Source organism: Ciona robusta, chromosome 9 (assembly GCF_009617815.1).
Source record: "Ciona robusta chromosome 9, ASM961781v2".
NCBI lineage: Eukaryota > Metazoa > Chordata > Ascidiacea > Phlebobranchia > Cionidae > Ciona > Ciona robusta.
This window is the reverse complement of record NC_143243.1, coordinates 6,101,309-6,117,848: the sequence shown is the minus strand read 5'-3', so window position 1 is coordinate 6,117,848 and position 16,540 is coordinate 6,101,309. Positions and strand designations below refer to the sequence as shown.

The 16,540-nt window shown below is 34.9% G+C and overlaps 2 protein-coding genes across 4 annotated transcripts; both read right to left on the bottom strand.

Annotated features, from left to right (window-relative positions):
* Positions 1-558: 558 nt before the first annotated feature.
* On the bottom strand, positions 559-3,368 carry LOC149731655 (5'-nucleotidase domain-containing protein 3-like). Its single transcript, XM_089884532.1, has 2 exons — positions 1,648-3,368; positions 559-1,194 (listed from the first exon to the last, which is right to left on the bottom strand). The coding sequence occupies exons 1-2, from the start codon at positions 2,953-2,955 to the stop codon at positions 856-858; spliced, it is 1,647 nt and encodes a 548-aa protein (XP_089740658.1). The 5' UTR covers positions 2,956-3,368; the 3' UTR covers positions 559-855.
* A 373-nt stretch (positions 3,369-3,741) lies between these two features.
* On the bottom strand, positions 3,742-16,273 carry LOC149731654 (uncharacterized). 3 transcript variants are annotated; one of them, XM_089884489.1, is made up of 26 exons: positions 16,055-16,273; positions 15,744-15,839; positions 15,567-15,655; positions 14,219-15,157; positions 13,895-14,007; positions 13,661-13,732; positions 13,511-13,590; positions 13,080-13,204; positions 11,867-12,797; positions 11,607-11,702; positions 10,101-11,472; positions 9,778-9,841; positions 9,599-9,696; positions 9,377-9,521; positions 8,396-9,093; positions 7,784-7,876; positions 7,426-7,605; positions 6,953-7,056; positions 6,337-6,742; positions 6,063-6,192; positions 5,797-5,899; positions 5,307-5,468; positions 5,134-5,226; positions 4,726-4,868; positions 4,330-4,470; positions 3,742-4,276 (listed from the first exon to the last, which is right to left on the bottom strand). In XM_089884489.1, the coding sequence occupies exons 1-26, from the start codon at positions 16,147-16,149 to the stop codon at positions 4,152-4,154; spliced, it is 6,693 nt and encodes a 2,230-aa protein (XP_089740615.1). In that variant the 5' UTR covers positions 16,150-16,273; the 3' UTR covers positions 3,742-4,151. The 3 variants fall into 3 exon arrangements, with proteins under 3 accessions (XP_089740615.1, XP_089740613.1, XP_089740614.1); XM_089884487.1 differs by having other exon boundaries at positions 13,649-13,732; positions 16,055-16,267; XM_089884488.1 differs by having other exon boundaries at positions 13,649-13,732; positions 15,567-15,652; positions 16,055-16,267.
* Between the last annotated feature and the right edge of the window lie 267 nt (positions 16,274-16,540).

The following is a 16,540-nucleotide window of genomic DNA, read 5'->3' as shown; positions in this document are numbered from 1 at the left end:
TAAAACAAGCCTAAAACACATTCCCGTAATTTTCCCATAACTGGTGTAGGCTTGAAACAAGCATAAAACACATTCCCGTAAGTTTCCCGTAACTGTAATATGCTTAAAACACATTCCCGTAACCTTCCCGTAACTGGTAAATACCTAAAACAAGCATAAAACACATTCCCGTAATTGGTGTAGGCTTAAAACAAGCTTAAAACACATTCCCGTAAGTTCCCGTGTTCCCGTAAATTAGTTTGCAGTTTTTCCCGTCTTTTCCGTATTTCCGTATTCCCGTAAATTAGATTGCAATTCCCGTCGTTCCCGTATTTCCGTATTCCCGTAAATTAGTATTACCCGGGGATCGGAAAGTACCTAGACGCTGTACGAATGTTTTCAACCATGAAACACAAAGCGTCACTATTAGCACAGTGGGCATCGAGCGAATATTTTTTGTCATTTATTATCAATGACAGAAATGACAATGTTTACAATTTGCCTTTTTTAAACGTTTAGAATTTTTTGTTGCTTTTTGTAGTCCTGTACCTAGTCAACCCCAAATAAAAACAAACCACACAACACCACTTAAAGCTGTATTACATTGGCACACTGCGACATGTATGTACTTTGGATCAAGATGCTGCTTGTTTAACTTACGTTCACAGTGACATGTATTACGCACACAAACATACAATAAGTTAAACTGCAGATTTCTTCATAAATAAACGACAAACAAATACGCACATTTACAATGTTCTACAAAAATTTGTGAACGATTTGGACAACACAATCTGTTAGATATACAGTGACGAATCCTTTTAAACAAATATTTTCTATTCTGATGTGTATGAAATTTATAAAACATCAATCAAACTATTTTAAGTTATTTGGTCTTTTGTCACTCAGTGCCTTCTCAATTGCGTGATCATAGCCATCATGTTGGTAAGCAAGACTCACAACATGTTCATGGGGTAGAGTACCTCGTGTAGGGAAAAAGAAATGGTTTGGATAGTACTGTGTTAAGTTATTGACTGAAGATGTGTAAAGATCTGCCATCCTGCATAGACGACCAGCGAAGTAAGAAGATGAAAGATGGGAGCGGAAAACAGACCCGAATCTTGGATTAAAAATTTCTTTTACTTTAGTTTTTAACTCGTTTCGTTCGTTCAACCATTCTCGAACAAGCTGTTGACTCTCTGCATCTCTGTAAATCTATAAAAAAATAAATGGTTATAGTACTGTAGTTTTTCATACCATCTTATTGTTATACGTCCGGCGCCGTGGCATAGTGGTTAGCGCGCTTGCCTGTAACCAAGAGGTAATGGGTTCAAGGCTCGACGCTGCTATTATTGTGGGCGTATGTGTCCTTGGGCAAGACACTTAACGACAATTGCTCCAACCCAGTGGTCACTAATGGCTAATGGGTTGTCCAAATTATCAGCCATACATAAAAAAATAAAAAAAATAATCACCCACAAAGTAACATACATGGTAACTCGTAAGCTGGCACAAGGTGTTAAACCCGTGTGATAACGACTGTCGTTTTCCGGCCACGCGAGGATAAAGTAAGTTACATTCATTCATTCGTTACATTCATTCATACACTTTAACTTTTGTACCAAACTAAAAAAACACACAGACTTGGTTACTAATTTGAAAATTTACCTGCATTCTTTCCAAGAGTCGTTCCAAAGTTTGAAGCCAAATTACAGAATGCCCAAACACACGAGAATTCATAACCGAAATCTCTTCTTCGAGTTCTGGGATCACTGCACCAGTTCTCCAGCCATAAGAGTATGTGGGGTCTGACAAATCAGCATAAATCTGGTCACCGAAGTACAAAACTTCATTCCCAACCCACTTGGACAACTGCATGAGTTCATCGATGCATCCTTCACAGTAAACTTCTCCCTTTTTGAACTCATTTACTCTTTCCCAAGAAACAACCAAATTTGAGGAAGAATTGTCGGGTGTCACACATTTAAATGGTCTTGAACCTTTGTGGAAAAACCTGGGCTTCTTTGCTTGTACAATCACAACATCAAATACATCTTTCCAATCGGGTCCAATGAGATGCCGAAGCCCACAATTGACAAAGTGATAACCACTGTTAGTAATGAGAAACAACTTCTTTCCCCCAGCAAGTAAGAAGTTAATCAATGGTGCCAAACTTCCTTTATCCAAATATTTATCAATGTTTGAGGCAACTTCGTCATACAAGAGGCCTGAAACATGAACAGAACGGACAGAGTCCTGCACACTTTCAAACAAGATTCTGGGGTCATAAACAATGTTTCTATGTCTAAAATACTCCACAACATTTGCCAGCAGCATCATTTCGGGCATGGAGAAAATGTCCATTAATTGGCGCAGAGATTCACCTGTGCTAACATAGGATTGCTCAATAATGTGCTTTGGAATGTGCCGTGTTCCATTGAATAACCACATAACCTCTTCATCGGGTACCATCTCCATTCCCCTGTACACAGTACCAAGTTGGATAACATTACAGATATCCACCTTCATTAGCAAGCTCCTCTGTATGTCGTAATGCAATCCCCGAATGCAAAAGTCTGGTAGAAATGACACATTCAGGAGATCTTTAGGAAAATTATGCTTTTCAACCAAAACTTTTGTGCTCTGTGTGTATATGAACTCTTGCATGGAGTCGGAATATTGTGCAAGGGTGTAGTCATAATCAAACCCATACACTCCCACCTCTCCAAGATTAATTTGGTTGATCGCAAATACTCCTCGTGGGTCCACATTATGAACCTGTTCATGGTCTTCATAGATCAAATCTCTTAGATCATTATACCTTGTTTTCATAAACTCAGCATTGCTGCAATTGCCAGTATCAGACAGATAGGATTTAATGCTAGATATATGAACTGCTGCATTGCAAACTTGGCCAAGAATGCACTTGTTTGCAAGGATTTGTCTTGCTAAATGGCGAGCTACTCCGGGTGACATAGTTTAAAATTCATACATACAATTGTAGAAAAGCAAACAGTACACCTGAACTGCTACTTATAATATTTGTTAAAATAAAATGCAGGGCATATTTCTGTTAAGCATATTTAAGTTAATAAACGTTAAAGGACACTATAAGTACATAATAAAAATATCATAAATAGTGTAACGCCATAGCCTTATAATGTTGTAGTAGTCCTTTTTTAGTTAGGCTTAGGCTACACCTTTCTGTACGCTGTGCCTTTTACATTTCTTTTCGCATGAAGTACAGAGTTTGCGCTGAATAAATATTCTGCATTCTTGCACACCAATTAGAAGTTCGTTTTCTTGGTCTCCAGACGCTTCCTAAATCGAAAGACGAAACTACCAATTTGACAAACTATCGATCATCACACACATGCTGCATGGTTACCACGTGATCGGCGTATGTCTACAAAGCGCACCAAACGACTGCACACGAGAAATGTAATTCGTGGCATTTTCTATGCAGTTGAAACATACCCTGACCTCGGCTTAACCTAAATGTCGACAGCTTATTTATAATGATAGGTTTTTAGATCAACTGTAATTCAGCGGATTACCGCTTGCCGTGGTAACGAAATCAATCTGTCAACGGGTAAATGTGAACCAGCGGTTAATCGAATACTTGATACCTAGTATAATCGGCGTTGGGTATAGTACTCCTTGATGTCAGGCGAGGTTCTATATTGCGTATTGACTTCGTGTGCCAAATCTACTATACGCCACGAAGGTCAAAGGGCCCAATCGTACCATACTTCTTATAAGTTTAGAAGTAGAATGAGCATTTATTAGAATTAGAGCATCGTAAATTGAACTGCACATTAATCTAAAGCGCCCCGATTCTGGTTTGTAATTATATGCTCGTAATCTTGAAAACGAAAATAAAACGAACGCATAGAAAGATTGAGAGCAACAACATAAAGACGTTCGTGTCAAATTAGAGTTAACCGGTTACTATGTTGGAACAGAAGACACTGCGACTTAAAGACTTGAGCACTGATAAAACAGAATTAAAACGGATGACTATAAAATAAATACTGCTAAGAAGAACGAAAAATTAAAACTGAAGATTTAAAAAAAAAAAAAAAATATGTCAGGTGTAAATAAAACTGTGTTAAAAAGGCTACAGTTATGTCTTGTAATATCTTCTTTGCTTGTTACGTTAATGTAAAAGTTTAGCTAAGTTGTGATTCAAATTCCTCAACTGGATAGACAGCAGTTGGCTGGACAGTAAATGAAGCAATGCATTCTAATGCCCAATTACTCGATACAGCTTCAGAGTTATACCTTGCAGCAATTTCTAAATGTAAAATAATTGTTATAACAATTTTTTATCAGTTTTTATAAAGTTACCGTTATAATTTGGCAGTGAGTCAGTATATGCGTCCGGGTCAAACACAATCATTTTTTTCTGGTTGCTTCTGTCAGATGCAAGGTCTTTCAAACTTGAGGTAACATGAGCACCACATAACTTCAACAACTCCATGAGCTCCTCTGCAGAAAACTCAACAGTTATAAAAAATATCCTGATGTGGTATGATAGGCATAACAGAATACCTAAAATTGCTCTAAACTGGATAAATATAAGTTTTATGTCAGAAATCATTGGTAAAATAAAATCTACATTTTTACCAGACTGGCAATAAAAAAGATACTAAAAAGTTAAAAAAAAAACAAAACAGTATTTACAAACCAAATCATGTAACCATTTTGATATATTAGGAGCATGGTAACATAACTTTCTACTACCTGCTGTGAAAAGAGCGAATGGACAGTAACAGCAAATAAAATAATCCGATAAAAGTTTATATTCTTTGGGTGCTTCTCGTGACCTGCGCGGTCCGTAAAATAAAACCGGATCTGTTTCGATTTTGTCACCAATCACTTCAAACCTGAGAAAAAAATATAATGAAATGTTACATTTATTAAGTAAGTTACTCAGATAAGATGCAAACGCAAAAAAAGCTGTTGTGTAAACTTGCGTCCGTTTTTGTTTAGCACTTTTTAAAAACTGATCTGCTGGCATAAATGAATGCCAGAATACTAGTTGTAAATAGGAGATAGCATGTCTGTTCCACAACCAAACAAGTCAAATGTTGTGCATTAAATATCATGCACAGTTTAAGACACCACAATATGATTCTAACTTAAACATACTCATTTTCTGGAAGCAATCTTTTTTGTTTCAATGACTGAGTGACCCACAGTATGCTCACTATCCAACAACGACTTGCAATTGCTTGTAGATATCTGAAGAAACACTTTATAAATTTCAATGCACGAACAATTTATTCATGCAGAAAAATGTCATTCGTAAATAATATTCTTACTTGAGTGTTCGATCACATCTCGTATTTTCCGTCTTTACAACCAAATGAGTCACTTCACCATTTACAAACTTGTTGAAAAACTTCCCACCGTATTTTTTTGCAATAACTCGTACCACTTGTTGTCCCTTGCCTTGTATACCACTGGTCATTATTCCCAATTTTCTGCAAGACAAGATTTCTTTCCTCAGTGTGATAAATATCAGAAATCTGGTCCTGATCAATTGCTTAACAGTCAGAATGAAATATGTAACAGACAAAAATCAAACCCAATAAGTTATTCTACAAGATTGAGAAACATAATTAGCATCATCAGTCGGTTAATGAAAAAAAATCCATTCAAATAGAATTCTGGCATATCTGTTAATAAAACAAAGGGCATAATAAAAATATTTATACCATCAACAAAAAGAAGTAGTAAAATAAACTGTTAAAACACAAAAATTACAACAAATGATAAAGCTGGTTAAAACAAGAAAGAACTGGTATTTACTTGTTTGATCCACGTATGGTCATTGAAACATCACTCAAATTGATATCTTTGTTTGGTGTATTAGGGGTTGCCTGGTTTGTACATTCACTCAGTTGTGTTGATCCTGAATGGGAAAGAAGTGGTAAGACACAGAGATAGTTTTAAGATGTAAAATGAAGTTTTTGCAAAGAAATTACGAATGAACAAAAACAAATCATTGACAGGGGTCCATCTGTATATATACCAAGAAAAAATGGCAACTACAGCTAGAAAAAGAGAGTGAATACTGTGATTTTTTTGAAATTTCTTGACAGAAGAAGTTGGTTGTACGAAAGCTTTTGGAGTCCTTGATGGTGTGGTTGGTTTTGGAGGTTTGGAAGTCAAAACTGCAGCTGGTGGGGTGCTTCTTGGGGTCAACTAAACATATGCATCATGTTAAGCCTGTTAAGGAGTTCAGAAACATCAGTTTTGGATTAAATTTTTGGCATCTTTATAATCTTTAAAAGTTACAGCCCTCCCCCTCCAAAAAAACAATATATGTAATAATAACAATCTACTTACACTAGAATTTTTTTCATCCGGTTTGCTGACCCCTATTTGACTGTTTCGCTTTTCTCTTGCAGTAGACTTGTTTGGAAGACTTGGTAATTTTAAAGGAGAAATAGGTTCCGAAAAACTAGATTGTCTCAGAGGTTTTTTACTCCCATTTGGAGATTGTTTTGGGGTCATACTATCATTTTCTTTTACATTTTCAGTGACCTGTTTTTTAGATGTGTTTAATGTATCTGTAGACACTGTTGACTCCCTGGGTATTGGTGTATGTTTTTCTAAGTTAACAGATTCTTTTGGTACAGAAGGTTGATTATTTTTTGTCCTTTCTTCGATAAAAAAGTTGTCTAGTTGTAGCGCTGTGTCATCTGTATCGTCGTTTGTAACTGTTTTATAATCTTCTGTGAATTCAGAAATTCTGTGCAAAATAAAGTTATAATTGTTTTTGTGCATATTTATAAGTTAAAACTTTTTTAATATACAAACATTATTATTTATATTTAAAAAAATCTGTATAAATTGCTATTGTTTCTACTTAAAATATATTTTAAAATTCGTGGCAAGCAGACTAGCAAATGGTTCTATAGAAAAGTATTTTTAGATAATTGATATTCATTAAAGTATTTACTTTCTTAAAAGATCATCAACATAAATTGTATCTGATTGGGCAGGTCCGGGCGCGCTCACTGAAGGTTGGTTGTTGATTGGTGGAGGTGGAGTAGGGGGAGGTATCTGGGTTTAAATATATATTAAGTACGGTGGGGGTATATGAGACACCTTTAGCACATAATATTCAAATATCCTTATCTGTGAGGAGTGGTGAGGAAAAAGTTTTATAATTCTTTGAATGTTCTTTGTTTACCACTAAATGGGACAAAAAAAATACAGTTAAAACTTAAAAGGTGTTCTATCTTCCCCCACCCTCTTGTATAAACATAAGAACAAAATTGTTGCTTATGCTGATCAAAAGAAAGGGATTTAGTCCTCTGAAATTTATTTTTCAAAAAATTTGGCAATTTTTAGATGATTGTTTTTTGCTGATTTTACTCATTAAAATACTTAATAATCGCATAGTATACTCAAGTAACACAATGTTATTACCTGAGATAAGGTAAATGGAGTTTCATCTATTTCTGACAAAATGTCTGCAGGTGTGGAATTGTGCATTTCCTCAAAACATTCATCCATTTGCGTTGCCATGTCAACTGGGTTTGGCTGGAGTTTAACAACCTCATTCTCGGATGTGTCATTTGTCAAGGGGGAATCAGGAGTGTCCGGAATCTGTTTAATTTGTTCTGTAACTTGTGCTCCCGGACATAATGTAAATATTCTTTCAATAGCAATTTTTACAAATGATCTTGGTTTTAAGGTGAATAATATTAATATTTAGTTATTTACTATGTATAACATACATAAATATTTCCCCTTTAAATTAAAACAACATATTAAAAATACTTACATTTTCATCCAATCTATTATTCAAATCCATTGATTGTTCTTCTTTATCCACCATATTCTCATCTTCTTTACTTGGTTCATCTTTCATTAAACCCTGAGAGTAATATTAAAACATGTGAATGTTAATCTATAATAATTATGGTCAGTAACTACTAACTTATACACATTGAAAATTTACAAAAAACTATATATGTTCGAAAAAGCATAGGTGCAAAATTTCAAGGAAACGTTTAGATTGTACATATTGTTATCTCAAACATTTATGTTGCAAGTTTGCTACGTCTTTAGAAAAGTTGACCAGACTTGCAACACACCAACAATATTTATTATTTACTCTTTCTTAGCTTAAGCAGCTTAACAACTAAAATTAGCAAGAAAGACAGTAAGTTACCACACACAGTTTGTGAATTACTGCTTTACCTGATGTATCAGTAAGTTATTAATATTTTACTTGTATTCGTAACTATATGTAACCTGACCATTTTAGTTGATACAGGTTAACCTAACATTTTTAAGAAATGTATCTGAAAAAATACAGCTCGGTGTTGTATAACATCTAATCTACAAAACTTGCACATTGTGTGGAAAGATTGGTAAAAATAAAACAACTTACTTCGTTATTTTCAAGATTATGTGCAGGCTCAGATTGCAGGGAAGAGTTAACAATATCTATCGACTTTTCGGATGCTTGAGATGCAAAATGTTCATTAAAACAATTTTCAGATTTTCCTGAGTTTGAAAATTCTTGCGAAGATTGGCCTTCTTCATCATTACAGATAATCCTCTTCCTCTTTGGCTGCTTAGGAGAGCAGGAATCACTCGAAGAGGAGAGGACACGTTTTCGCTTCAGTGAGAGCAGGGATCTTTTAAACACAGGATTACCAGTGCTTCCTGCTGAACATGGTAGCATGTCTTGTGAAGCCTGAATAGGTGAAGCTTGAATTTGATCTGGAAACACTGAAGATTGGCCAGTACTCTCTGGCAATGTTGGAGTGTTATCATCATCAAGTATATATGTGTTGTTTCCATCCTCTAATCCTTGGTCTTCATCTATAATGACCAGATCATCTTCTTTATCACCAATAAGAATTGGTTCCTCTACAAAAACATTTTTTTCTTTTGAGGATGAATTATCCAATTCTTGTGTCCTTTCCCTTGCATTGAGTATGTGCCGTACTGTAGGCAAACTGCAGTCAATCTCATCGTCCATGTCAATTTCAGTTGGTTTTATAACCGGCTGGCTCTGTCTATCATCAGACATAACTTGATCCTTGTTTGGTGTAAAAGTTTCTAAGTTCTGATGTGAATCATCTGTAAAAGAACACACACATATGTAGTATAAGTTAACAGCAGTGTCACACTAATACTTGTTGCTGAAAAGTGGACTGTAATGATAAAGCAGCAAAGCTGTAACAAATAATTCGTGGTAATTTTTGCATTTTAAAAATATTTAAATCCAGCAGTATAGCTGGTTTATTCTTTTTCACAATTCTCCGTAATAATTAAAAAAAAGGTATATATGTATAAGAATGCATCGTACGTATCATTTTGGGTAAAAACTTACAGAGCTGTGCTTATTGATTAATTCACTTACCATGCGTTTCCTCTCCCAGTTTCAAAGTATGAGATATCTTCATGCAATATTCACGCCACTTCTTAAAATCAGCCACCAAAGCTGGGAAACTTAACTCAATTTCTTTGCCAAGTTGAAGAGTCTTGTTAAGTGACGAGAGAAAATTCTAAAAATAAAAGAATTTTCTAATAAAAAACTTTGTTCTGTAAAACTAAGCAGATGAAACAAGTTTATATGATTTACTTTGATTTTTTCTGGAAGATGAAAATGGTCGGTTTCTTCTTCTTCTTGAGAATTTGTAGTAGTGCCAGCGTTTTCATTTACAATGTTCATGTTGGTATCTAAAAAGCATACAGAGTGTAATATGCATAGAAAATCAACATATGTATTAAGACACACACATAACTTGTAGATTTAATTACCGATTTTATTCCAACTATCTTCTTTCTTTTCCTTAACTATAGCTTTCTTATTGTCGGATGTATCCTGAGAAAATGGTAATAAGTATTTAGTTTACCGTTTAACAGTGCAAAGCGTTTATTTTGTTTGTAAATTAAATATATTATACTCATAGTACTATTACACTGCATCTATTGTATATAAATCCTATGTAATGTAAAGTGTTTAATTTGTATGCAAAATAAATATTTTCATCTTTTATATATCCCTATGTATATACAAAAAAAGGTTTGGTTTCGTAATATATCAGCTTAAAAATTATATAAGCGTAAGTTGTACGAGCCACCTTTTCATGTTGATCAGTCGACTTCTGAACTTCATTTGTTTGTTCCTGGGATGGTGGGAAGAGGAGAGGACTTGAGGAAATATGATCCTCACTTCCAATACGTTTCGATTCAACTTTTACTCCAGTTCTTCTTCCTTTTTGGATTTTTCGATCGACTTTTGGCATGGGGTGTGTGAAGTGTAAAGTATCTATGTCACACCTAATAAGATTTACAGACAGACTGCGCTCAAATGAACGAATTATTTTATCATTTTGCTTGAATTCATCATCTGTTTGGGGCAACGGGCAGCTTGAAGAAATTAGGTCCGTAGCTGCACAAGTAGAAACAGGGATTTTTGTTTTCTTTGAATATGGTCCTGTCTTTTTTGCAATTTTATTTCTATTGCTTGTTAGTTTCATGGAGTTAGGAATTACAGCTGGGGAAGTAGGTAAGTTTTCTATTGGTTTATCTTTCAAAAAATGTTGAACTTTCTTCTCATTTGAAACGTTTTGCTTCTTTGTAGCAGCATCGGAAGATTTTTTTGGTGAATGATCAGAACTTCTACATATTCGGATTTTCAGTTTTGTGCCTCCCCAACCATTAGACGTACACATCATTTCTTCACTACTGGTGCTTGGAAAACTTTTGTTTTTATTTTCTAGAACATTTCTATCATCAGCTCCACTTTCATTGCAAAAATCCTTTGTTTTTTCAACCGAACTTAAAACATTCTTTTCCATCTCTTTAACAGATTCACTGATTTGAGATTGTGAGTTAGTTGACACCTGACTTAACTTCTTTTGCTCTAACAACCTATCAGAAATTGTTTTAATTGTTTTTCCCGTTTTTTTCTTGCTTGAAGATGCGAAATTCATTTTCAGCTTATAACTCGTCCGTCTCACAGCTTTGGAAGGTCTACCTTTCTTTTTTATCGTACGAGAAGCAGGCAAAACCCCGACTTTCCTTGTCTTAACATTTCTTACATTTGCACGTCTTATTTTCACCACAACTGGATCATTTTTTGAAACAAGCTTGTTAGAAGTTGGTTCGCTGTTCAGTATACAGTTCGTGGAATTTGTGATTGATGAGTCTGTGTCGCAAGCATATGTGGACGATCCTTGAAGTTTTACAGATATTTCGTTTTCCTGCTTCTGTGGCGAGCCACACACATCATGGGTGCTTTCTATTAAACATGCAGGCTCCTCTATTTGACTTAGTTTTTCATGTATCTCCTTCATAGTATTTGTGGCAACTTCAGCGTCAGAATTGTTGCTCTGAACCTTCGTAAGGTTAACACTTCGTCCAACAACCAAGAGGTTATCAGACAATGGCCCAGTCTCGTTCTCACTTAAAACTTCTGACTTGGAAGAACCAAGATTGTCAATTACCATCCTACACAAAACATTTTACTGGTAAAATAAATTTCTCATTGTTTATATTTACTAGAAGCTTTTAAAAAATATACTGTCATTAGACAGAATTAATTTAAAACGCGGTATGTTGTAAAAATACAATGTACAACTAACCTGCAGGTCTCCATGATTTTCTTATTAGGTTGTGAGTTGAGTTTAACTGGCTGTGAGGGACCACTAAAGTCAAGCAGACCAAGTTCCACTGGCTGTCTGTAAATTTCAATGTGATAAAACTAAGTCAATAAAGAAAATAGAACGTATGTTAAAAGGTTATAGTAACAGTAAGGGTGTACATAATTGAATTTTTGCGCTTTTGATTTACATTTGAGTTTTAAAAGATATGAAAAAACATATCATATACCACTTTTCCACACCTTTTAGTAACTTTATCATTTTTTTCAGTTTCTGACTTCTTACAATCATTACTTTCAAGCAGGGAGCACTCAGTAGTTGGAGGGGTGTCCACATAATATGCTTTGCTATCCTGAGTGTTCTCTTCTGTCTCTCCAACACAAATAACCGGCATATTTTCCAATTGAGAGGGTGGTGTCTTAGGTAATGTATCATGCGCTGCAACCAATACATGCTCGGGGCTATTTTGGGGCGGTGTTTTTGAAAAGCTACCTTTTCTTGCTCTACCACTTCTTTGACCAAGAGACGATGGCGTACTTTTGGGAGGAGTAATGGTTTTACTTTTAGGTGTCTTGTCATGTTTCAGTTTTATCAAAAACTTTTCACTGTCAACTTTTTCTGATGTAACAGCATTTTTAGGTGGCGTGCTATCTTTTACAGTAGGATCACTCATATCAATGTTTTTACTGTGTAAAGCACCTGCTTGGTCATTTGAATTTTGTTTCTCATTTCCACTGGACTGACCATTATTACCATCACCATTTGAAGTTGGTACATTAACTTCATGAGACTTTTGATCAGTAGAGGAAATTTTGACAGACACATCATCAGAAATCATCTTTTCTGGCATTATTTCTTCACTCTTATCACTACTGTGTGCATTTTTCATATCGTTACTCTCAACAGTCTCTGTCTCCTCATTTTTCGGCTGATTTTCCGTCACAGTTGGGTAAGCAGGTGAATCTGTATCTGTCGTCCCATCTTTAGTGGGGGTGGTGAAGGGGGAAACCCCTTGTGAGAGACCCGGCACGTCAAAGATGTTTTTCTTGTTGAATTTTTTGCTGCTTCTTAGACGTCTCTTAGTAGTTTTTTTCTCGTTAGATATCAGTGCTTGTACAAAGTTGTTTGACTCTTTTAATTGTGCTGAGGATTCAGACAAATTTTTGGCAAAATCTGAGAAAATAATCTGAATAAAATTAGGGGTACAAAAAATTTGACAGCAAAAATTTGGGGTATAGATATATATATAGATTTTACAATTACATACAAAATTTTATATTTTATTTCATGCTAAATGGTGCCTAATCTACTTATGGGTTGTGGAAAACTGGAAAAAAGGGTTTACTGACAACAGCATGCATGACACATCATTAAAAATTGTCCACAACAGTCAGTTGTGCCAACTTGAGCAAGTCTAAAAAAACAACCATACTAAACATCTTACAAAAAACTCACCATAACTTTTATTCTTAGCTGAATATTTGTGCTTGGGTTTTTTATCCCCAAATACCTCAGCATTTCTTATAACTGATGTAAGTTTGGTTTTAACTGGAACTGATGGAAGGTTTCTTTTCTTCCGACTGCAATACATTTTTAAATACTGTGTTTTTGTTTATCCTATTCTAACAAAAAAATGAATATCCCTTTTATAAGTTTGTTAAGAAACTGGCAAATTCAGAAGAGTTAAATGACTGTTCCGTAACATTTTGAGTTACGTTTTAGCTTTTTTTCCAATTTGGATGATTGAAATTGGGGACCCCATTAGTTACCACTGGATTGGAACATGTACTGCTATGTATCTTGTCCAAGGTCAGAGCCCAGAGGCGAATAATAGATAAAACATTGTTTAAAACTTAATATAACTCATGCAGCTAAACCAAACTTACCGAACAATTTTGCAACTGTCTTCATTCAGCACCTGTGATATTGACACCATGTCTTCTAAATCACTGTCTTTTATACTTTCCTGTCAACAAAATAAATTGAAATTAAATTGGAAAAAAAATTATAACAAAATTAATTACATTTGTACATACAAGTTGTTTCTGGCCATCAGTTGTTTCAGTGTGCTCCAATGCAGGGTCCACGTCTTTTAACCAGCTAGCCACCTGTGGGAAAAAATATTCAATAAAAACATGAACTAATAATTGGAAATCTCATCCAGATTCAGCTAAAATTACAACCAGAGAAAGTATTGTAGATTAAAAACAGAAAAAATATTAAAAAAGGTTTATTTTACATGCATAAGATATATAAAATAGGAAACCTACTTTATCCTGGTATCCTGTTTGGTTTCTATCAGTAACAGATGACACAGGCATCATCATATTATCATCACTACTCGATTCAGCGTACATCAAACGACGTGTTAAATGTTCATGTTCTGTTGTTGAAAAGATGTGGTATTTTATTAAGTTTTAGCAATGCTTTAGATGTGTATATATATATATATATATATATATATATTGGTGTTCAACTGTTTTCAATACAGGGGAGACAGAAATATTTAGACATTCTGTTGTGGACCAGCTTGGCCGGCTGATATATATCAATGTGTATATATAATATATACATATATAAAGTTTTTATCCTACCTTTTAAGCATTTTGCAACAATAGAACTACTGGTTTCCATTCCTGGTTTGTGAGGTTTTGTGGGTGTTGCCTCATTTTTGGGAACAGAATCACAACAATCAAGTGTTGTTGATACTGCTAGTGGTGCCAGTGGTGGGGTAACATCCTTGTCTTGAAAATGAACTTCTTTTGGTTGTTTTTTCGTGCACTTTTTGGTAATTGCTCTCAGATTTGGTTTAACAGCAACAGGTTGTATATCTGGTGTTGTTTCTGTAGTAGTGATTTTTTTCGGAGATTGGACAAACATAACTGCAACTGTTTGTTTGCTTTTTTCAATAGAGCTACTTCTGCCTGTGCGCTTTTTTTCAATTACAAGTTTGTGGCTTTCAGTTTCTTTTATATTTTCCATAATTTTTATATCAGTAGGACTTTTTACTGGCAGTGGTGGGGAAGAGGTTTTTGCTTTTTTCCCTTTTTCTTGTTTCTTCCTACTCTGATTTGCTGTGACAGATTTATCCCAAATTAACTTCTTAGCCGACTTTTTAGTGATAGCTTTCCGTACTTTCTTTACAGGAACTTTTCCTCTCGTGCTTGGCTGACTTTGAGGAAAATCGTACAACTCATCCGGATTGGTATCAGCACTTTCCGTATTTGCACTTCCACCAGCATTATCAGCTACTTTCTTAGCTGACTTGTCTAAATTTAGTTTCGAGCTTTTTGTAGACTTCGGATCCAATTTCACACCGTTGGGACTTTTAGTTGTCTCAACAAAATCTAAAAGATCAGGTGTCATTTGGTCCTCTGTTCGAGGTATGAGGTTCATATCCTCTACTTGACTGTGTCCTTTCGCAAAACCAGGTGGTTGTTCAGGTGTAGCAGATTTTTTCAACATATTTCTCGAGTTGTTACCTTTTTTTGATACACCAGATTCTTTCTCTGTTGATTTGGGTTCTGTAAAACCTGTGTTAAAACAACTGTCATTGCCATGTAAGAATTTGACAAATTTGATTTCAAAATTGGTAAATTAACTTATGTTGCAGTATGTTTAGTTCCAATATAAGAATAAGTCTCCTTGAATTTCACATAACAGGAGTGTGATAATTATATGTCCGAATTCGCACAAAATGCAACGGCTTCGTACACCTCATTACTATTTACCACGTAACTTCATGGCGAATTGTTTTTCATTTTTATTGTTTAAACTTATATTATCCTGGGTTGAAGCAACTGACATTATGTAACTTGACTAGCACGTACACTGATACTTGTGTCTACAATTCAAAACTTTTGCTAGCAAAAACCTCTGCATTTCTTGAATATCGATAATGCAATATCTAGTTATAGTGTTTCAGATAAAACAATAGCTCACCTTCCACATGCATTTCCTTGTGAGCCGATTTGTTTAATGTTGTCAGTGTACTGATCACCTCGGTCAAGTATGAAGATTTTTTTAGGCTACTGTAGAGAAAAGAGCAAATATATGGAGCAATGTAAACGCGCACACCCAAAATATTAGGCTACATGAGCAGTTAAAGGATATACATACCGTTTACTAATTGCAGTTTTGCAAAGCGGGCATTTGAAAGATGGACGTTCAGCCATTGCTTTATGGATGCAATGGCTACAAAAGCTGTGATTACATCTGTGGAAACATAGATCAAAGATTATTACAACATAAACTGTACCTATGCCATTATGAAATTATAAACAATACAAGTAACTCAGGAATTTTCAATTTTGTGCAAGTGAAGAGTCCTCCCCCTTATCTGCTAACCCCGAACTACCAACCCCTATAACTCTTAACTAATAATTATACATGGTGCAAAAAAGAACAAATTTTTAAAAAATACATCTTACTTTGTTTGTACTGGGTTGGTCATCGTTTCTAAACATATCGAACATTCCACAACTTTCTGCAGTTGTTGCAGGCAATGTAAAACACTATTATCCATGATTTATTATCTTAATACATACGCTAAACCTTTCTACCGTCTTCTGCAATAAAAAATACCAATACAAGTGCGATAACTGAGGTTTAAATCTTATTTTCATGCCCAAATATTTACGCGAACAAACAAAACGACATGTTTATAATTTCGCGCAATTTTCGATAGCGGGAAACATTTCCGCTACATGGTGCTGTTGGAAATTATGATTTTTTAGGGGCCATCGTAGTCACTTTGCTAAGAAAGTGTTAAATATTCGATTAATTAAAATACCTCATCATTGGTGTGAAACCGTTTTCAACAACAAAAATGTTGCAATTGACATATCGTGTATTTTTCCCCCACTATGCGTATGAATACTGTCCAATACTTCTTATTAGAGTCCATATAGAAACTT

Coding starts and splice junctions, on each gene's coding strand:
- LOC149731654 (XM_089884487.1), bottom strand. CDS start 16,149: ATGGATAATAGTGTTTTACATTGCCTGCAACAACTGCAGAAAGTTGTG. Junction 9,094..9,376: donor ACTGGGAGAGGAAACGCATG/GTAAGTGAATTA, acceptor GTTCTTTTACAG/ATGATTCACATCAGAACTTA. Junction 6,193..6,336: donor CGGATGAAAAAAATTCTAGT/GTAAGTAGATTG, acceptor GCATATGTTTAG/TTGACCCCAAGAAGCACCCC.
- LOC149731655 (XM_089884532.1), bottom strand. CDS start 2,955: ATGTCACCCGGAGTAGCTCGCCATTTAGCAAGACAAATCCTTGCAAAC. Junction 1,195..1,647: donor GACTCTTGGAAAGAATGCAG/GTAAATTTTCAA, acceptor ATTTTTTTATAG/ATTTACAGAGATGCAGAGAG.